Source organism: Gavia stellata, chromosome 5 (assembly GCF_030936135.1).
Source record: "Gavia stellata isolate bGavSte3 chromosome 5, bGavSte3.hap2, whole genome shotgun sequence".
Classification (NCBI taxonomy): Eukaryota; Metazoa; Chordata; class Aves; order Gaviiformes; family Gaviidae; genus Gavia; species Gavia stellata.
Window position 1 is genome coordinate 48,341,626 of NC_082598.1, and position 22,242 is coordinate 48,363,867.

A 22,242-nucleotide genomic window follows, 5' to 3' on the forward strand; every position below is an offset into this window, starting at 1 on the left:
ACAAGGAAACAGGGGTTCTGCCTCCTAAGGGAGGTTAAGGGTGTTAGTTATTTTATCACTGATGCAGCCTGCAATGTAGTGAGGAGGGCAAACCTTTTTAACTCTTTCTGACTCTTAAGCTGAAGTTCAGCTCCAGGCAACTTGGAGCAACAATTTCAAGTCATGGTGGCTTGTAACAGCTGTGTTAGCATGGTGAAAAACCAAGGAGTAGAGAAGGCGCTCTAAATGACAGCTCTAAACCTCCCCTCTTCCTGGTCGTTTTGGGGTCTAACAGCTCTTTCTAAATGCAGGGAAGTTATACTGGAGACTGCTGGATCAGTACCTGTTTTCCTTCCTCTGGTTGTCCATTAACTTAAGTTGAACACTAGATAGCGAGAAGAGATGCTAAACTGGTCATTCATTCTAACGCATAGCAACTGTGCTAAGAAATTCACTGAAAGAGAAGACTTGTAACAACTGACTACTTAGGGTTGCTTTTACCTCGAGTGATTTAAGCTAGTAACTCCCAGATGACTTGCTCTTTAATACTGTCTCCTATTTAAAAGAAATTCCCATTAATTTAGTTACTCTTGTTCGTGTTATCATATAGGATGCTAGCTCCTGGGGACAAACAAGTCTTGGTTCCCCCCACCCCATCTATTTTTTCCCAGGAAAAAAAACAGGTTGGAAGAAAGAGGCTGCTGTCCACAACATGCTTGCTCTGTAACATTGGCTTTACCATCTGTCACCAAAGGCAAGGTAACTGTAAAAATAAGGACCACCTTTCCTTATTTAGGGCAAGTTTTTAATGCAGTGGGTTTAGCACAAAGGAACAAAACTTTGGTTCACTAAAGTCAGTGACCTCTGAAAGTAGAGGGATTTCTTCTGGTTTCTACACCAATTACAGCACACAGATTCACTTTTATCAGTTACACAACAGTAGTGTAAAAAACATGCAACAGAATCTTCTCCCTTTGTCACAACAATTTTAGAAGAAATACACAGGGCTTTTTTAAAGGTTAATAAGCTCCAGTGAGACTTTTATAAATATGAAATATATGCTTGCAATTCTGTACACTCATTAGGTATTTTTAATTCTGTGTTCTACATAAACTTCAAAAACCCTGAATTACAGCTACTGAGTGCTACTGCTGCTTTCGGTGCTTATTCCTTACACCTTTGTTCTTATCTGAAAAAAAAAAAAAAAAATGACCAAATTCTGTCTGAAAGCTGTATTTGGTTTACATCCACCCAGTACTCATCACACCAAAATGTTTGATCATGATTTTTGTACAGCCATGTTTGTTGTGAATACTGAAATTAATTCCAAGCTACATGCTCATGATCATAATGATGGGAGTTGTTAGTTTGTAGCAAAAACTGCTATTAGCACAAGACTGCTTCAAAGATGGGAGCACAGTTAAGAAATCTGAACAAGAAGGATGTTACACACCTGAAAAATACAATCCCATGGCTTTCCACAGTACTGGTCAGTACCTCCTCCTCCTCCACTGGGTAAGTCACCTCTCCTACAGGTATTCATTTTAACGCTACGCAGTCTTTGTGCAGCTTGTCACATAGTTCGCTTAAGTAGCTAACAATACTAATTCTGCCTAGGTTTGGTTCACCCAGATTTCCATTAGAAGTATTACAGAATATTGTTTTATCAAATCTCTCTCACACATACAAAAAGTCTACCATCTTTTCAAGGTGTCATTAAAGATGTCTATATAAAAAAAAACTTGCAATGAAAAAGTGAGTCTTAATCGGGACACCTGAAAAATAAAAATAAAGCTCATTTCAGCAGTCTGTAGGCACAAACACTTTTAAATTAGTTCCCCCATATCTTATCAGCATTATACTGTATTATTCTATCTCAAACACTGATTTTTGTCTTGGCCTCAGGGACTGCTTGGTTTAAACATAAAGTAAAGCAAGCCCCTTCTTCTTTCCTCCCGAAAGAGTTTCTTAGGATATCATAACAGTTTAACAACTTTCAAATGTGACAGAAGCTACTAAGCAAACGTGCTTTTTAAAAATTACTTTTCTTTTTTCAAGGTTTCACTAAGCCACTTAATTACCCTTCCTCTTGTTCAGCAAAGCACCTGCACTGGAGCCTCTGGCCAAAGCTTTGCTACTAGAGGAAGCAAAGTGAATCCTGTGAAGTAAGTTTGTAAAGGTACCATGTGTAAAAATAAGTATTTTTTACTCACACCAAATACTAACAGCATAAATTTAATATAAATGTTAATTCAAGTACAGAAGTCAAACACATGATTTCAACATTAAAAATTACAACACTTAAAACAACTACTATGTAGCTAATATCAAATGCAAATAAAATTGAACTGGTACAACTGCACCTAAATTAACACCAAAAAGACAATTAATATGCTGATGAAACATGTTGAACTAAAATATGTAATGGACCACAAATAGTTGACTGCTTTTAAGAAAAATTGTTCAACTTTAAATCTTTCCATTGCATCGTTTTCTGTCTACATAATATTTCTTTTTTACAAGCGCTTTTCAGACAAAACAGCTTACAACCAATACTTGCAGAGGTCAGGCCCTTAGACTATTAACATATGCCACTTGGCCCATTCCTTGACCAGGAACTGAAACTATATTACCAAATTCAAAAAGAAGTCTGATCTACTGTATTAGTTTCAGATTTTAAAAAAGAAAAAAAAGGCCTTTATTTTTTGTCATTCAATAAATAAAGCACTTTACTGAGAAATGCTAAATAGTCACAATAAAGATGGCTCACTCAAAATTAATTACATAGACCCGATTTAAAAACTTGAAAATTATATTCAGTTTAACGCTAAACAACATTTCTTAAGAAGAATGCGGCCTGATTAGAAAGTGAGCAAGCTGCTGTTCAACAAGGCTACCACGGGCAAGTAGAAGTGCTGGTTACAAGAGAGAACCTGGATAAGAGTAAGACCTCTGTAAACATGGAAGCACACATGTGTCCCAGCAGAGAGGTGCCAACAACAGGAAATGCAACTTAGTGAGCTGTATATAAAAGTACATGTAATTTGTATGTGTCAAGATTTTTTTTTTTTGCTCATCTTTATCTCAAAGAATTATCTAAGGTATTGAACCTCAACGTTATGACTACAGCAATGTCTCTCATGTAGCTTGATGGTAAGTTGACATAAAGCCCTTCAAAATACCACTCCTCCATTGATGTAATGCTGTACAGGAAGCAAGGATTTTACTGGACATGCTCTTCCTATAAGATTTTGCATCAAGTTACAGAAACAAATCTGAGTGTGGCATTTAAGTTTCATATTATGTATGTTTATATGTGAAAAGGCAGAGGTGCCAGGGTGGTGTGGTTTGGGTTTTTTTGTTTGTTTGGTTTTTTTAATGTTTGCTTAAAATTTATTACTTACAATACAAGCTGTAAAAATTCTGTGTGAAACTCAAAATACAAGAGTAGAAAGCATAGCAAATTATTTCAACACTAAAAATAAGCTACTGTTATATAAACTATTACAGGTAATAAAAATATTTTAAACAAATTATCTTTTCAAAACAAATTTAATCAAGTGAACCAAAACAATTTAACATTCAATTTCACTGATCTTTAAAGTGATATGTTTAATACACATATGTGCTTTGAAGAATTATTTATCAATAAAGATGTAATGTGAATTTCCAGTAATTACGTATCAGTGTGGTGTTCTTTTCTTCTTTCGTGGCAAGTTCCAAAGCAACAAATTCTGAACTTTTCTTCTTCAGGGCAATTCAAGCCAAATAGGGTGTACAGTTGGCTGCAGAAAAAGAGGGGGAAGGGGGGAAGAAAGAGACTTTTGATTTCAGCAAGCATACTGTATTACCTATTCCAAGATGGACTTAACTATTAAGGAACTTAAGACAATAGTTAAGGAAAGCATTCACAGTCTTATGTCAATGCTGCATTCTTCCCTTTCCTCTGCACCCCTAATACTAACTCAAATCACTAAGAAATTATTTAGTCAACAGTTCAAGCAACATCAGAAAGAACCTAGTTAAAAAAGACAAATGAAAAATGAGAACTTATTAATCTTGCAATTTTTCCCTAAAAGCCTTATACTTGGAAGATTTTTTTTTTAATACTGAAGGTATTTTCTCAGCCTATATTTTTAACCAAACTTTACAATAAAAACTGTTTGTTTCACCTCCACTGAACACGAAGTATTAATCAAGACAACTTTAATGTTCTGAGTTACATTACTTTGTCACCTATATCATACATATCATAGCAGCAGTCTTTCATATTGCATATTTAACACTTTAGATCAGGATGTACTATTAACTAAGTACAAAGTTCTGCCAGACACACACTGCGTGAACAAAACCCAACTTCTTCTGTGGTCATCAACAGACTAGAAAAAGGCACTAAAATCAGTCCTGTTTTGAAGTGACTGACTCTACTGAAGTCAGTCAAGTTATTTCATGGATAAACATAGCCCAACACTGTTGGAACTTTCTTACTTCTTTTTCTCCAAGTTCTCCTACACAGGCCCAGATTTACAAGGATAAGCAGCAGCAACAGAAAAATAACTGAATCTTCAGGACAAATCCTGGGTGACTCAGATTAGAAGCTTCCAGCAGCAAAGTTAAGACTGAGCATTGATTTAATGCTATTTTCAAACTGCCTTGTAAGCTTTCAAAAACCAATCTCACAACACTCGGAGAAGATAGTAATCCCCATTTTAAAATATGAAAGAGGCCTCAGAAGTGACAGACATCCACAGTTAAATTTATCCACAATAGCGTATTTGAAAAAAGAGAACATTTACCCTTGTAGCATAAAATACAGAAACTTAAAAATAACACTTTCTGCAAATCAGAGGAGACATTAGTTCTCTTTCTTTTACATGAAACTGACTGCCCAAAGAAACAGCTCAAGTCACCAGTGTAGTAACAATTCCACTTCTGAACATAAATTTAAACCCAAGCTGGAAATGCAAATAATTCAGAAATGGCTGAAAAATTACTCAGAGTCATTTTAGGAGTAAAAAAACCATAACCTTCCTTTATGCTGTACAATCCACACAAACATCAGACTGGGTGATCCATTAGCAGGTCTACAGCAGTAGAGCTATGGTCTCCTTTAAAAAAAAAAAACAACTGGGCAGAGTATTTCTACAAGCCTTCTCCCAGGTGTGTATGTCGGGAAATAACCTTGAGACCAACTCTAACAGCCCAAACAGTGCAGCTAAGACAATGTCTCTGAGGGGGAAAACACCTGCACGAAACACAATCCTGGGAGGTTCACTCACCTCTACTATCCCACTGTGCTGCATTCAGGGACAGCAAAGTTATACATAGTTGCTCAGAGCAGTGATAAAAACAATTATGTATAAATCATCTGATAAATATTTAAGACTTCTAAATTCATACTGTTAAGGAACATCTTATACTACATTCTGAGCCTTTCTAAAAAAAAAGAAAAAATCACTAATAAATAACCCCACCAATCACCACTTATCATCTGTAGTTCCTGAAGAAAGTCAACAATTTCTGTATTTTTCTTTAAACATCTTAGATTTTGTACCAGGCTGTTGCTTGTTCCAACAGCAATATAGTTAATTTTGATAAAGCAGACCAAGGCAGTGTTGAAGTAAAGAAAAACCCTACAATGGAACAGTAGAATAAAAACGTTTCACTTGAACTGTGACACCTTTAAGTCTGATGTTCAAAATCTAGGACAGCAGTCTACCGATATGCTTGTTCTGAGACCCAGATGCTGAGTACAGTCTCTTGAACTAGTTTATGCAAGTTTTATCACTGACTTGTAAATTGCTACTGCATGCAGTATTTAAGAAGCTTAAACAAGTGAATTCACAGTAATAAGATATAATGCTTGCTCCACATGTTTCAGTACAGTTTACTATATACATTCTAGGTGGTGAACTGGAATTAAACTGTTATTTACGTGCTATAGTTAGTTATTAAAATGCTTTTCTTTGATTCAGAGATTTAGCAGGGTATTTTTCTTTTAAATACTCTCTTCTACCTAAAAATTAATTTCTTAAATTGTGTCTCAGTGAGACACCACATGGAATAGTATGTGTGAGTGAACAAAAAATACCCTATTGTGGAATACATGTCTAAAACCTGGCAGATCCTCAAAAGTGACAGAACTTTACTGAAACATCCTCCCTTCTTCCCCAACACCCTCAAGTCAGACTCAGTAGGGTAAGAACTCCCCAAAACGTAGCCTTTGCTACAGAGGGTGTTATCTTAAGGACTAGAAAGAGGTTCTGACATCATCTGGTATTTCCTTAAACCAGTGGAATTCCACCAGCAGTAAGTGAAAACAAAAAACCAAACAAAAAAAAAAAACAACCCAAAAAAACCCAGAACAAAACAAAACAACAAAAAAATCATTCTAAGAATGTTCTGGTTTTCCAGGATTCAGATGTTTACTCTCACTAAAGAACAGGAGGTGGAAGTTCTCCTACAATTCAGAGCACACCTATGCAACTTCGAGTTCTCTTCTGCCCATACTTCGAAGTCATCTGGACAAGCCAGCTTGATTCCAGAAGCTACAAATCTACATTACTGATGCAAAGTACCTGAACTATACGTAACACTTCAGTAGGCTTTCTACTTTGGGATTGACTCTGCACTAGCACTGCTTCTGGACCAGAGGTGGAATATAAAGTTCGTGTTAATTAGCACAACCATACAGCCTCCAAACTGGAGCTGCCTCACATCTAGTCAGCCTCCAGGACAGGCAAGAGTAGGAAGTCTTACAACTGAATACCACATTTAACTGCCAAGCACTATTTTGCAAACACCACTAAGGTGTTGTGTAATTTCTAAAGACACAGACTTACTTGTGTTGAAATGAGATTCAAATTAATGGAAAAGGTAATAATTTCTTCTACAGGGCATTCAGGTTTTTGCCTATTCTGTGTGCCTGCCCCCCTGTAAACATTCACCTTCTTCCAGAACTTCAACATGTAGCTCTGCTCCCCTTCTCACAAGTGGACATCCAGACATGTAATTTCCATATATTTAAACAAGCCTGAGTTTTTTCACTTCCTTGATCTGTTCACGATTTATCTAGTAACATTAAAATATAGCTTATTCATCTTTCAGTGAAATCATAGCTTTCTGTATTTTCTCCAAGCACAGTTTTCAAAAACATTCAGGCGACATCAAGTGGTAAACTGTTGTACTGCTGTCTGTTCAGGATCACTGTATGCAGGAACAACCAAGTATTATGTTACGTGGAAGTAAATACAGAAATAGGTATCACCAAAAAAGCCAACAGAGTGCTTTGAGATTATTAATCACAACAGTTCAATTTTAAAATTCTATCAAAGGAGCCCTCTTTTCATTCACTTACCTCAATCTACTTACATGCTTTCAAAAGAAAAAAAACCTGTATACATCATCACAAATTGAGTGGGAAAGAAAATCAAGTTCCTGTAAGAGAAGTTACTTACCAGAAGGAATTATTGCCTGTGTCATCTTTGTACAGTCAGGCTTATAGCAAGCTGCTTCCATGAAGAAACACACTTAAGACTTTTCTCAAAATCACTGCTAGTTACAAAAAAGCCCAAAAAACACAAACCAAAACCCACAACACATGCATACATGCAACATCATTCAACATGCCAAACCATACAACAAACACTTCAGTGAGAAGAAGTGATCCTCTGTCACATCTAGCAATTCTTCTTTAGCTTCAGATGTTTCTTTCAACATAGTGTATAAATAAGGTTGGAACAAAACCAACTGCTGTAGATGAGATAGGGAAAAGAAATTCTATTTCTAGACTCCACAGGGATATGTTTCAGTATCGCAACAATGCCAACATCAAAAAGAGGGGTTTTATCAACATGAAAGAGGTGTATCTTTCAAAAGTCAGCCCTGTACGTTTGTTTTGAAATAGGACTCTCCATGCTCCATGCGGGGCCAAATCCTCAGAAACAAGAATGCACAGAGGCCAGCAAAACAAGTATGTTTTATCGTGCAAAGATAACAAGACAGCATTACCAGCACTAGGTCATTAGGTGGATGGCTTTTAAAATCCAAACCTGGAATTTGGGAATTCTGCTAAGTAAGAATTCACATTAATTGTGATAATATGGCTCACTGAAGTGCTAAAAAGCTTTAAAATACTGTTAATTAAAATTCACCATAAAAAGTTTTCCCTATAGCACTTATAACTATAATTGAAGAGATTAAAAAAAATGGAAGTGTGTGAGATTTTTAAACTTTTTTGCATTCTGCATTTGACCACAGCTGTCAATAATCATTCTTAGTCTATTTTTTTTTTTTAATTGTTCTAGTCATTCTCTCCCAGAGAAGTATAGAAGAAAATATTATCTTTATATAATGCTATCTGTAAGCCACAAAATGGGCAGGTATGCATGGTTAGGCATAGAACCTGAAACTGTCTTCATTATTCTTTAAAGAACAGCCTCACACCACTACTTTGAGTGTAGCATCCTTTTTATCTTTTGTGTTCAGGATTACACAGGTTACAAAGGTACGGCCCTAATTTTCATAGCTAGAAAAAAATTGAAACAGACACTCAATCAGTAAAATGCCCCCCACAGCATGTACAAAACGAGGCACAGATACTTAGCTGTTTTATTATTAAAAATGATTCTGATCACTTTGACCATCTGGAAGTACCACCTTCTGGAGGTGACCTACTAATGCAAACCAAAAGATATCACTGCTAAAGTGGAGACAATGTATAAGGCTTTGCGTTTTGGAGATTCTTCTGCCTCAAAGACCTTTTGGGCATGCAAAAATAAACCAAGGTAAGATTCTAAGCAAAAAGAAAAAACTTGTTTACATTTCAGTCAAGTATTGCAAAAAAGGCATCTAGCCTGAAATAAGTCTGCTACAAACTCATCTTAAAGAAAAATGTCACCATAGTCAAAAGACTTCCAGAACAAGTGCGAAGTAGCAGTATTAGGAAGAGAAGGGTGGCAACACTATTTTAACAGTTCGCTATCAGCAGTAGCTTTTCCAATCCACTAAAACTAGAACAGGTGAGAAGAATTAAAAAAAGGGGGGAAAAAAAAAGGGGAATAGAGTTGGACAGAGAAGTCTTTCTTAAAGCATTTCTCAGGAACAGAAGCAGTCATCACTAACACAGGACTCAACTTTTCAATTACTATTTCTGCTTCCATTTCCCTGAAGATTTAGTTTCACTGGGCCAAAATTATTAAGTAAAAGCCTTTTAATATACACTTCTTTATCTGTTCTCATTTCTCCTCCTTCCATTCCTAAAGCACAATCAAGCTTTAAATCTTGTGGATGCAGTCCCGAGCCCTGTATGCATGCACAGCTAATCAGAAAAGGATTATTTACTGTATTGTACAATCTCATTGTGCTTCTATCCAGAGCGGCCATATACAGGATCACCAAGTCTGATGCCTCAGACACTGCCTGGCCCACACACAGTAGAGACACTATGCACAGAGAATGCCACTCCTTATCTCAAACCTGGAAGTCCACTGCTTAAGAAGGCTGATATATAAACTAGAATGTGAAAAACCACAGCAGTCTATTAATAAACTGAAATAATAGTAATTGACACACAACCTGTTTGAACTTATTAGATATTACAAGAAACTTGGAAAGAACTTGCCTACCACCACCCCAAAAACCAAAACACTTCCTCCCAGACAACTCTAGCATTGCTCTAATTTTGAATTAAAAAAAAAAAAAAACCAAAACAAACCAACAACAAAAATCCCCAAAACTTTCTACAATTAGACAAGAAACTAATTTGTATCATCTGAACAAGCCTATCATCGCCAAATGTACTTCTTCACAGAGAGAATTCTACACTTAAAGAAAAAAAAAAGAAAAAACCCATACCTCTGGCTTTAGGATTCATTAGAAACATTTTTTTGTAATGACAGAAAAATATTTATGTTGTTCTACAAAAGGCTAGCAAGAACTCATTTCAAGATACAGCATCTACTGATCTCGTAATCCTGAAAGAAACCGTGCAACAAATACACAAGAACATTACTCAGCAGATCAGAGACATTACATGATGGTTCATAATACTTGCAAAATTATAAAGATCAGTCCTATCTCATCTTCAAATATACCAGGATGTAAAGACCAGAAAGAGAATAAAAGCTAACTGAGCAGAAGAGAAACTGCTCAAAAATAACAAGTGGAATAAATTAAACAAAGCTTTGCTTGGAAGTATGAGGAGTTTTCAAACCATTACAGTATGGCTCTGTAACAGCCTTCAAATGCTGGGCAGGAACTAGATAGCAAAAGTGTTACGTTTTTCGTTATTTATGTATTTCATGTTACAGAGCAACAGGGATAACACTGTCAGAACTGCAGTGCTCTGTCTTCTTAGTTACGAAGAGATTTTACCATAGCTGTTTATAATGTAAAAGCTTCCCTTTTCTAGTAGTTGCATTCTAACTTTAAGAAATGGAATATATATAAATGAAGATGCTAGACTTAGAAAGTAATCAAGAATAACTGTATCCTTATTTTCTCCCATTTTCTGGTTAAAAAAAAAAGAGAACACTAAATGACAGCACTCGTTACCCAAAGATAATACCTGGAGAGCCATATGATACTCTGCTATAGCCTTAAGAATGTCTATAAAGAAGAATCAAAAAAAGCTTCCCAAAACTATTTATTTATCTGAATATGAATCTACCACTTCTGATTTCCCTATTGGTAATAAGTCAAGAACACAGACAGCCTTTCAGATAAATTTTGAGCACCATAATCATCACACAGATGACCTTATACCTAAGTTACTTAACATGTCATCTAGTTCTTCGTTATAAATCATTACGTTAGATAAATGCAAGCAAAGATGACCTGAACATTGCACTGTGTAGATGTTTACACATCTTCAGTGCTCTCTCCTGATGGTCCAGACTCTGCTGACTACACAAGAAACAATTCTTCTGTAGACTAACTTATACTTTATATAAAGATACACACACAAGCCAAGACAGATACACAAAGAACAATTTTAAATTAACTTTCTAGCTTCAGCTCTCAAGAACAAATTGAAAGCTTTTATGCTTACCTAGATGTAGAAGTGTGAACTGTGCTGCCAACTCCTTTGCACCTTCTACTGTTGTACAGAGTTTGTCTGGCATGAAATAACTCTGGGAACCATCTGCAATACTAGGAATGATCACCTTGTACACCAAAAGTACTTTCCCGTCCTGACTTGTGGTTGAATACAAGTAGTATTCTGGTGGTGCCCAGTTATTTTTATTGCAAAAATAATCCAGATGCATTACTGCAGAACTGAAGTGACTGGATTTTAAAGAATACATGCTAATTGGAGTGAGCTTTATTCCTGGAAAAAACGGGTATGTACATCTTTCAACTTCAGGAGGGCCTGGACTGTGCTGACCATTAAGACGAACTGAAAGACTTGCTGGTTTCCCTAAGGATTTTTGATGACCATCATCTTTGTTAGGAAACCCAAAGAGATTTTCAGAACTGGGACTTATCTGACCATTAAAATGTTGCTTCCAAGCACTTTCTTTGTTAACCGGCTTTGCCAGTGTTACCTCAATACTAGCTCCATCAATACACTTTCCATTCATTACAGACATAGCAGCAACTGCATCTTCGCGGTGGAAAAAATGAACAAAAGCATAGTCTCTCAGCTTCTTTACACGTTCAACTACTCCTGGCTTGAACTTGTTGAATTCAGCTTTGATTGTGTCCTCTGTAGTGGATATCATTAAATTTCTTACATACAATACTTTAACTCTCTGCATTGTTTCTTCATCAACTTCTTTTTCTGGGTCTGCCCAATCTACTTGAATAGTATGGCCCCAGAGCTGGAATGTTCCTACAGCAAAGAAGCATTACATCAGTAAGAAATATGCAGAGGAAAATAAAATCATTCTTATCAACTACCTCTAGAAAAAGCAAACATGATGCATGCCAGCCGAAACTGTTTTTTGTTGCCTCCATCTACTTAAGCAAAAGATGTAAAATATTACTGCTTGAAATAATTAAAGAAAATAAGACTCTGCAAAAATTCAAAATGTTCTATCTGTACCCTCTGGGTTCATTAAGCACCATAAGCTGTCAAAACACAGACTTCGTGATTTTGTGACATGCATATACACACATATATAAAGCAATCATAAGCAACATATTATTTTACTAACTAGTAAACACAGCCTCTTCAATAGTATTGCCACCTTAAAAAGTAAGGTCAACACCTGGAAAAAGTAATCTAAATGTATATGCACTAGCACAAGCTTTACTCTATGTCACAGCAGACACCAAAACCATAAAACTAAAAGAAGGCCCACTTTGTTACTCATTTCAAGCCAACATTTTGAGTATTACACAACTAGTTTATTTTACATTCAGTGACCTGGCCATATTTCTCCCATTACTTTGCAAGGCCTATGTAAGTCTTGGGTAACACTCCTTCTTAACACTCTGTCAGTTATTAATGCAAGACTTGCCTAAATCTTAGCCTTAATAAACACAGGGAGTTTTGTCATTCATTTCAGCAAGGCCAATGCTGTATTATCTGTTCTAATGACTTTGCTTCTCCAACTATGTTGTTTCATTTCCTCCCTATTTAATTTCTCTTCCTTTCCCTTCCAGAATTTCTCTTTTTAACTGTACCTTTACCTATTCACTCCTCTTTCAGTATATTTAATTCCTTCTACTTTCCCTCCCTCAAAGATATAAAAAAGGTGCAAAGAAAAAAGTTGTCTTCTACTTGTTAAACTCTTAAAATTATTTTCTAGTACATTAAAGACCTACTTTCAAACATTTTTAAAATATGAAACATTAGTAACATCACTCATAACACTCAAAGAAAGTAAAGGGACACATTCCAAGCACTATAATTTTCAAGCTCAGCTTTAAGAGAATTCACATGCAGGAACTAGTGCATGCAAATGAAAAGTGGATGTGCGCCCAAGCAAATACATATCTTGGTATAAATTACAGTAACTTGTGTTTATAAAACAGGTGTCTGCTCTTTTATTCTCAGAACTGCTTAAATTTCAGCTTCTTAAAAAAATAAACAAAAAACAAAACAAACAAACAAAAAAAACGAACAAAAAACCCTGATTCATGAACCAACCCCCCCCCCCCTTCAGCTGAAAGGCACTACTGCAGTTTTGTAACTCTCAAAATACCTTAAAGAAAGGAAAACAGGGATGACCCACCACCCCACCCCCCTGCAAAATGGAAACAGATACTCCCTCAAAAACTCAATTTAATTAACAAATAGGTTTACCTGGGATTAGCCGCCTTCTAGCCATCGCAGCTGCTCTGTGAGATTCATATTCTACAAAAGCAAAGCCACGATTTTTAGTTTTGTCAGTAGCATTTGGATAAACAATGACATCCACCACTCCTTCCGTAACTTTTTTCATTTCATTCAGTATTTCTTCTTTCTTCTTTTCTTTTGGAATTGCTCCAATAAATAGTCTGCAGTTGTCCAAGCTTACACAGACACCAATAAATTTCCCTGGACGAATTTCATAATTATTAAGAATCTTGATGGCTAGCTGGGCTTCCTCTTTAGTAGTGTACATCACAAAAGCATAGCCTCGATTCTCACCGCTGAATTCCATCATCAGTCTGAACTCATAGATCTTGCCAGCTCTCTCGAAAACAGGAACTAATTCATCTTCATACATATCACGAGGGATCTTACCCACAAAAACTTCACATCCACGAGGCGGTGGAGGACCTTCCCAACCTTAAAATAAATTGTCCAACAACAATCTTAGTACAAATGCCACATAGGCACACTTCCTGTACCCCCAATTTGGAGGTGGACTAATTTATTTTTAGTCTCAATTTAAAACTAGCATATTCTCATCCATTATTTAATTATTATTTTTGTTATGTTTAAATACAAACTCTGTGCTCATGGCATTTTTTTAATTTAATTCCATCTTCTGTTTCTTTCAGTGGAATCTGTATGACAACCCACTGAACCTAGTATTATTGAAAACACTGATAGGTTTGCTGTCAGAGTCTCCATTTCAATCATTTTTTGCCCCTTAAAATTCTATGTCAGTTATTAATGCAACTGATAGGTGATAATCAAGAAAGAACCTAAGTTGTATTTTCTACTCTAACTTTTTAAAGTTGCAAAGGTTTCTCTGCATGTCTTGCCCGTATTTTAAGAAATTTTGGTCAGGGTCCCCAGTGCGGTTTTTTTTTTTTCCCCTTGATATCATTCAAAGGGTCCAAACATTTTGCTTCCACCTTCGCTATTCATCCACTAAAGCAGGACTCCCTAAGGAAGGTAAGATATGGAGCCATCCTTTCTTCAATAGCCAAAAAGACTGAACACTTTTCCTCTAAAAACAGACCACAGTTTTCATGGGCTGGAGCTGGATGGTAGGAAAAAAATAAATTAAAAAAAAAAAAAAAATCCACAAACAAGTAAGTTCACATCTAAAAGTTACAAGAAGATCCATGCTTCTGTCCTTAAGCCAAGGATGTTCATACGCTCTTTTATATCTCTGCTATATACACTGAAATGTATGTTCAACAGATAATGTAAAAATACATACATACATTTAAAAATATGGAGTTATGGTCTGCAAATATGGCACTCCATTTTCCCAAAATACACATTAAAAAAAAAGTTTGGTTGTATTTTGCGTTTTTTTAGAACACATTAGACAAACAAATCAGGCAGAAGTTTCAAAGGCAGACAAACAGTTAAATCATAACTAACAGCTTTTTCTCAAGCTTTCACAAGAAAGGTTCTCCACAGGAGAAAGCAAGGAGTACAAAGCTGGTAAAAAAAGAAACAGTAACACAAAATTTGGTAAGTAAGTACTAGTAGAAATGACAAAGCATAAGGAGGCAAGGTGAAAAAAAATTACTGTTGACAAGTTAAAACAAGAAGATAATTAAGTATTTTACTTTGACTTGAAGTTCAGAATAAATTGTATTTAGGTGATTTTGTAATTAACTAAAAACTTTTTGCTTCATGTAAGTATCATCAAAGAGCATGTAATTTACTCGTGAAAAAATTTTTTAAAAGAATTGGGAAATTTTTGTCTTCTCACAGAATAGATTTTCATCTGTAAGCTGTACACTAAGAACTACATGGTACACAGGGAAGCTACCAAGGCCTCAGAATTGACATGCATTTGGAGCCACGCTGCCATGGCTTATCTAGGAAAAAGTATGGCTCTGTTCCACACATCATTCAACATCTTTGTAATTTTCAGCTTTATAAACATTTATGACCACTTCAACTGAGGTCTGACAGGACACAGCAAGTAACACAGTTTGCAAGCTAGTACTGCCATCACTCACATTGTGCCAGTCAGTTGCCCACATAAAAAAGCATAAACCAACAGTAGACCCTTTAGGAACTCCAAAGACAAAAGCAACTGCACACCTTTATCAGGAAAAAAGAGAGGCGGCTATGCTTGGTTGTGTAGGGAAGTCATGAAATTAAACAACAATGTTCATTTATTAATTAGATGAATTTTTACCATCATCCTCAGCCTGATAACTGATTAAACAGTGATTCTCAGTAAGCAAAAGCCATCTACCATTCAAAAAGCCCGTGTTCTAATTTTAAAGCTGCATACTAACCTAGCATTACAGCACATTCCTGCCAACTGGGAGTAAGTTATGACTCCTGACTTAAAGAAAACCTGGTCTGTGCCACGTTTGCCAATGAGTGACATGTAATTAACAGAGCAAACATGGAAACACTTCACTAACAGCACCATTCCTCCAGTAGCCACCAACTGACCAGAGAGTTTCTTTGACTGGGTACTTGATTCATCACTGGACGATAGATTATGGGATTCCTTTTTTTGCAGTAGTTCAAGTAATCAAACTTCAATCAACGTTATAGTTATAATCATCTCACTGTTAGCGAGATCCACGTCATCTCAAATTTTTCTCCATGTAATGAAAATTCATTTTCTAAATTTTTTTTTTTTTTTTGTTACCCTGTATAAATACATTTTCCATGAGTGGCATAAGCTGAACAAGAACTGTGCTGCTGCCAATTGAGGTGGAAAAAAAGATACCGCTTTTTAGGGTAACTTTGAGCCAGATCAGCTTCTTGCTCTGGATACCTGCCAGTCAGATAAACAAGATGGTAACAGGAAAACAGAGCTGACAGTGATACTAACTCCTTTGGCAGCAACACAAACTTATAGAAGCCACATCTTAGACAAGCAAAATTCACAGTGAAACTCTTCATTTACAAACAGTAATTGTAATTTCTTACAAGCCATCTCGAACATTCAAGTCTCATCTGGCCTAGAAAACCATTTATAGCAACTTGGGGTAATTTCCTGCCTAAGCCAAGTATGAAAATACATGAACATTTAAAGGAGAGGTATATAATTAATGTCAATGAACAGATTTATGGACGATATACCTTGTCAAACAAATCTAGTTTCAGAAAAGATTAACAAATTTCATTAATAAAAGTAACTTTGCCAAACAAATATACTTAATACTGCCTAATGCTCTAATTAAAAATCATAATTATAATGTAAAAAAATGTATTAAATAATGTAAGAACAAGCTGAGCCCTCAGAAAGTAGTCAGTGAGCCCTGCAGCTCTTTTCTCAGTGCCATTTTTAAAATGGTTTCACAGGGCTCCCTTTGCCTATTTTATATAGGCTAGTAAAAGTATGTATGTAATTTTAGACAGGAAAAACTTCCAAAGAGAAACTATTTCGATGCAGTTGTATCTTAAACTACATATAGCAATGAGGAAACAGTTCATGCTTACAAGCATAACTTACAAAGATACAGGGTCACAGGCCCCAAGTGAGAATGAACTGGAAGGGTAGCACAAAGAATTTTCCTTCTTTCTGCTTGTGTAAGTGCATAATCTGACTCAAAAAGAAGAGTTACTGTACTCCATGTGATACAACAGGACTAATGGCAAAATTCTTTTACATTGCTGTCAACAACGATGCTGGAAAAATTATTCAAAGTAGAAGACATGCTTCATAAAGATTTAAGGCATTTGATTCACTTCATCAGAATAACAAGAAATGTCAAGATAAAGGTAACTGACACAGTGTTATTACAGAGAATTACAGCACTAGGTGTTTCATTAAGAAAATTAAAAAAAACTATTTCAGACTAGAAATAAAGCCCAAATTCAGCAGGAAAGATGCTAACAATTTTAACAAGCAAAGTGTAAGAGTAGATAATCCCACCTTTTAGAGGTCTCAAAATCAAACCCAGATACTTTTCTGAAAATGTGTCTTAGCCAAACAAAGTCATCAGGCTCAACACAATAACTAAGCAGAAAGTAAGTGTGTAAGATACACAGAGGTTCAAACTAAATGATCTAGAAGCGACTTACTTTCTTAATGTATTCTTAACATAAGTTTTAACTCTTGAATAGGGGAATAATGACAAAAAAAGATAATTAGGAAAGAAAAATAATATACCTATTGAATTATTCCTCCTCCTCTGTTCAAGTGTCTTCACTCAAAACAATAACAAATTCAATCATTTGGGTTTTATCCATTTATTTTACTAACTTTCAGCCTTTGCAGCAGGAGACAAACCCACCAGTTTCCAGCATTCATATAAACATGCATTAAAGCTGAATGATCTTAGAACATCTTCAAACAAAACCACCCTTTATCAGTCTACTTAAAATTAAGAGTCATTTAAATTTATTTTGGAAAGCAAATTTAAAGTGCTGAACAAAAGCTTCTCCTTGCATTAACTGAGTGTTACTCGTTTTCTATAAAATAAATCTGCAGCAGCAGTCTCAGCAAAAGTATTTTAGCAGGGCATAGGGCTATTTCAAGAGATTTATTATTGCTAAGTAACTTAAATCACATTGTGCATTTAATACACAAGAAAAAATTAAGTCTTCCAATGCAGTAACATCCTGAAAAGTGTTTACTAAATCAAATAGCCACTGCTTCCAAATTGCAATCTACATATTCCATATACTGCAGGACTTAATTCTACTTTTTTTTTTGTCACTGACTTTAGTAGAAATATAATTGGGCATATAGAAAAACATTTTAGCGACAAAGCTTGTTTTCACTGCAGCAATATCTTTCCCGTTCAAGTGTGGAAGTCTCCCTTTTGCACAGTGACAATAAATCCCAAGCCACCATAAACAAACCAAGAAGATGATGGTAGTTTTTATAGCATCAATACAATCTCCACTATTCTCTGGGACTTTAATTAACTGTTATTTTCTGTTTACACATGGATACATACTGAACTATTTCTGTTTTCCAGAGTATTAAGTGAAATAACAATGACACATGAATAATAAACTCCGACTGTTGTACTTCACTGTTAAAAACACATCCAATGAATGATAAAAGCTCCAGAAGCTCAGCATTTACCAATGTTTCTTCTCAGAATGGGGGGGGGGGGGTGGGGGGGGGGTGGTGTACATTAGATATGGAGAACAGATTATTCAAGTCTGAAAACAAAATGACTTACGATTATCTTCACGGGTGCTATCTCAGAAAACAGGTTTGTAAAAAAAAAAAAAAAAAAAAAAGAGAAACACCAAACCCACGCTTTAGCCAATATAAGTGGTAAGATAAGAAATAAGAAATAAAGTAGGCTGTGCCTGCTATCACCAACTTGTTTGTCCCTTCTGTGCCACTAAATTCTCAAGCGTGTTCTGGAACACGCTCAGTATCTTCAACTCCACATTTGTTTTGCTACCTGTCAACTTTAGCTGCTTTTAAAGCTGTGACTTCTTAAATCCACCAAGAGCAAATGTTCAACATAGTCTAGCACAAGAAATCTTAAACTGCTGGGAACTGTAAAGCATATCAGAACCCTCTATGTGTTGTGTTCCTTGCAATCCTTCACTAAGCATCTACCACTGGTCACTGTCAAGATATAGGATGTGGGGCTACACAAATTTTCGGCCTGATTCAATATAGCTCTCCTTACAGCAAATAAACTCCAACTTCGTAATCTCAAAAGAAATGCTTACCTGGTGGAGGACCACCAAATTTTCTTTGCCCATTTTCTTGAACCATGCTATATCCAGTCTTCTCCATCAGGGCCAGTAAAGCAGCCTCATTCTGAGTGCCACTTCGGATTTTGCCACATCCATTTGCTGCAGCTTTATTTTCCTCGTGCATATCTGCAATAGCTTCAATGTAACATTGCAAATATTTAAATTCAGATAGTTATAAGTTGTTCTATGTATACAGAAGCTACCAAAGCACAGAAAGACAACTTATGCTATACTTGCCTATTTACTGTGACTGTGTTTAGCATAAGGCTTCAATCCTACATCCAACTACTGTCATCTATATATTTGCTTTCAAAACATTGTTTTGTAGCTGTGATAATCTTGAACTTTAACCAGCAACTATATATTCTATAACCAAACTTTCCTAAGTGATATCACCAATATTTTCTAAGTATGCAGCCCTTCAAGTATAATAATGAATTCTTTCATAAATCATGTTATCACAGTTGTGTAGAGACCTGTATGCTACCCGAAGTGACAAGTTCCACTTCTTATTACTACATTTTATAGAAATACCAATTATTTGAAAACTGTATTTTAGTACAAAAATACATTAAGTTCATACCTAATTAATATAAAGAATTCACAGAATTCAAGAACTAAAGTAATTTAATTAAAGCTAATATATAATAAAACTAGGCAGAACTGTCTGACAAAAGTAAGGGTTTAAAATAATCCCACCTCTGGGGTCCTCATTTTCATGCCTTTATCCATTTTCACAATTTCCAAAACTAAAAAAGCTTATCAATACAGTTGTTGCTGCTCTATCCACTATTTCCCTGGCATACCAAGATCTCATACAAAACTTTAGGTTTCTGTCACCTAGGTGATGGGAAACAATCACACCGAGGAACCCATTTGGTAATTATCAACTTCACTAATCAAGCCTCTAAAACAAATTAACTTTCAAGTCAATTTTTTTTTTTCACTGCCTCGTTTTCCTTCCCCAATTTATATCTTCTTTTCCCAAGATTATCTGCCTTAAGGTCGGCAATACTTAGACAAGCAATCTTCAACACTTCAATCCTTTGCCCAAATGCTATGTCCAAGTGCTATGTCACTCATTCTCCAAAAGAAATGCTGCCCAGAAAATCACCAGCAGAAAAATAACATACACGCCTGTTTGTTCTTTAATGTCACTTATATTTTCAGCTTGTCTTCAGGATCAGGCTCCAATAAATAATGTCCTGAGACCTCAGCAGTTTATTTTTTCCAAGAAAAACAGTTAAAACCAGCTTCAATTTCACACAAATGTTTCTTGTCAACTCACTATTATTTGCTGAACAATGCGGCTTCCTAGTTAAGGCCTCTATTAATGAAGTATCTGGAAAGCAGAGAATAAAGGAAACCAAATCAACGACAGTAAAGAGTGCACAAACATTCACATGTCTGCCTCTTCATTAGACTTCCGCTACTCAAGGTCCCAAGAAATCAATTATCTCAAGCACTGCAGCAAACTCAAACTTGTTGCACTGTACTGAACACTGCCAAAAGGGAAGGAAGAAGAGTTCAAAAACAGTTACAATTGCATCCTTTTTCTACAGTCTAAAGCCACCTTCTCCTCTTCAGCTTGTCACTTCTGGTGCTTTTGTATAAACTAAACTATTACTTTTAGCTTGACTATCCAAACTGAGCACCATTATCTACACAGATTATTTATTTTACCTGACAGTTGACTGCATAACTCCCTACCACTAGCAGAAACAAGAATTAGTAAAAATAAAGCCATACACAGTAGTTAACGTAGCAAATGTTATCCCATCCATCTTTGTATATGAAGGTTCACACCCAGCAAGCTTTTGCCTCCATACTCAAAACATTAACCGTCCCCATGGTTGCTAGTGCTTTTTTATACTTCACTTACACATTCCACTGAACCTACCCCAGTATCTCAGACTAAAATGATTTTGCATAAATTCAAGTTTTTCAAAAGATTATACACTACATTCATGGAGTGATTAAGCCCCTTCCACTGCCACATTTTTGCATGTTATGCAATGATACTACTGTCCAGAGGTGGACTTTTCCGCCCCCCCCCCCCAACAGCTTGGTCATTTCAAATGCACTTTGAAACAAAGTAGTAATGAAACTATTCTTCAGTGCATTCTTTTCACAACAGCCTTCATATGACTTTGTAACAGACTCTACACATCCCTTAATTAGAATGGTGACAGAATAAATAAAACTGCAGATTTTTTCCATCCTAGAAAAAGAATTATTTTGGTGGAGATACAGGTATTTTGTCTTTTCTATCAAGCTGGTATTCATTTTGGGGAAGGAATCCATGCAAGCAACCACTCTAGAGAAGTTAAGTTTATACGACACCCATTGCTGGTCATTAAAATAGCTAATCCCCAAAGAACTCCAGGCTTCATCAAAATAAGATTCCAAAAAGGAAGCAAGGTAGAGCACAAAAAAAACCCCGACAGACAACAGCAGTAACAGCGTGACTCCCATCTGCTACAAATGGTGTCCCACCTCCTTTCAGCAAATGAATTACATTTACTGTGTTTCACAGACTACAAGCTGCATGGAGATTCCGTAATTGGGAACTCTCTTGGCAGTTCCAGGCCTAACAAGGTATGGGAATAGACAGCAACAAAGTTGGGGCAAAGGGAAACGTAAATTTATTTTCCCATTGCCTCAGTGAGTTCCAACATCCAGCCAAGAAGAACGTTATCTGTAAGAGCAGTAAGGGGACACCAGATTAAAATCATGGGAGTCGATGAGGGTGCCCACAGCGCACAGAGAGAAGAGGCACTGAGGAGTTAGGGTAAGAGACCAGCGGAGGAAGCAAGCGGACCAGAGACAGGCCCCACGGCGAAAACGCCACCTGAGGAGGCAAGACGGGCATGTGAGACAGGGAAAGAGAAGAGAGAAAAACAGCTGCCCCGGAAATACCCTGCGCTACTGCCGCCGACTTGCACGTTGAGGGCGGCCGCCGCGGCCCCTTCTCCTCACGCCCTCGTCCCTCACGCCGCCTCCACCTTTCCCCACAGCACAGCAAGGGCCCGAACCCACCGCTATCCCCAGGGAGGCGAGGCCGCGACACGACTTCCCACTCTCCCGTACCAGCTCTGCGCCACACCGGGAGAACGGACCGGATAAACTAACCCCTCCCGACACCTCCGCCAACCACCCCACTCGCCTGGCCCTGCCGCCACAGCTTTCCCTCGCTCTGCCCCCGCCTAGCCAATCACCAGGCGGCCAGGGTGGGCACGGGCATAATTGACAGGCCACGCCAGCCAATCATAGCAAGGAAA

At 36.7% G+C, this 22,242-nt stretch overlaps 1 protein-coding gene across 1 annotated transcript; it reads right to left on the minus strand.

Annotated features, from left to right (window-relative positions):
* Positions 1 to 3,738: 3,738 nt before the first annotated feature.
* RBM46 (RNA binding motif protein 46) lies at positions 3,739 to 22,025 on the minus strand. Its single transcript, XM_059817963.1, has 6 exons — positions 22,001 to 22,025; positions 18,935 to 19,096; positions 13,232 to 13,699; positions 11,007 to 11,812; positions 5,259 to 5,310; positions 3,739 to 3,764 (listed from the first exon to the last, which is right to left on the minus strand). Exons 2-6 carry the CDS (start codon positions 19,083 to 19,085, stop codon positions 3,739 to 3,741), a joined length of 1,503 nt encoding a protein of 500 aa, XP_059673946.1. The 5' UTR covers positions 19,086 to 19,096; positions 22,001 to 22,025.
* Between the last annotated feature and the right edge of the window lie 217 nt (positions 22,026 to 22,242).

Bases quoted from the DNA above. Each gene is read 5' to 3' on its own strand.
- RBM46 (XM_059817963.1), bottom strand. From the start codon at position 19,085: ATGCACGAGGAAAATAAAGCTGCAGCAAATGGATGTGGCAAAATCCGA. The intron at 11,813-13,231 runs GTAAACCTATTT...TCTTTGCTGTAG, and splicing joins TAGAAGGCGGCTAATCCCAG to GAACATTCCAGCTCTGGGGC. The intron at 3,765-5,258 runs GTGAGTGAACCT...CTTTTTCTGCAG, and splicing joins AGCACAGTGGGATAGTAGAG to CCAACTGTACACCCTATTTG.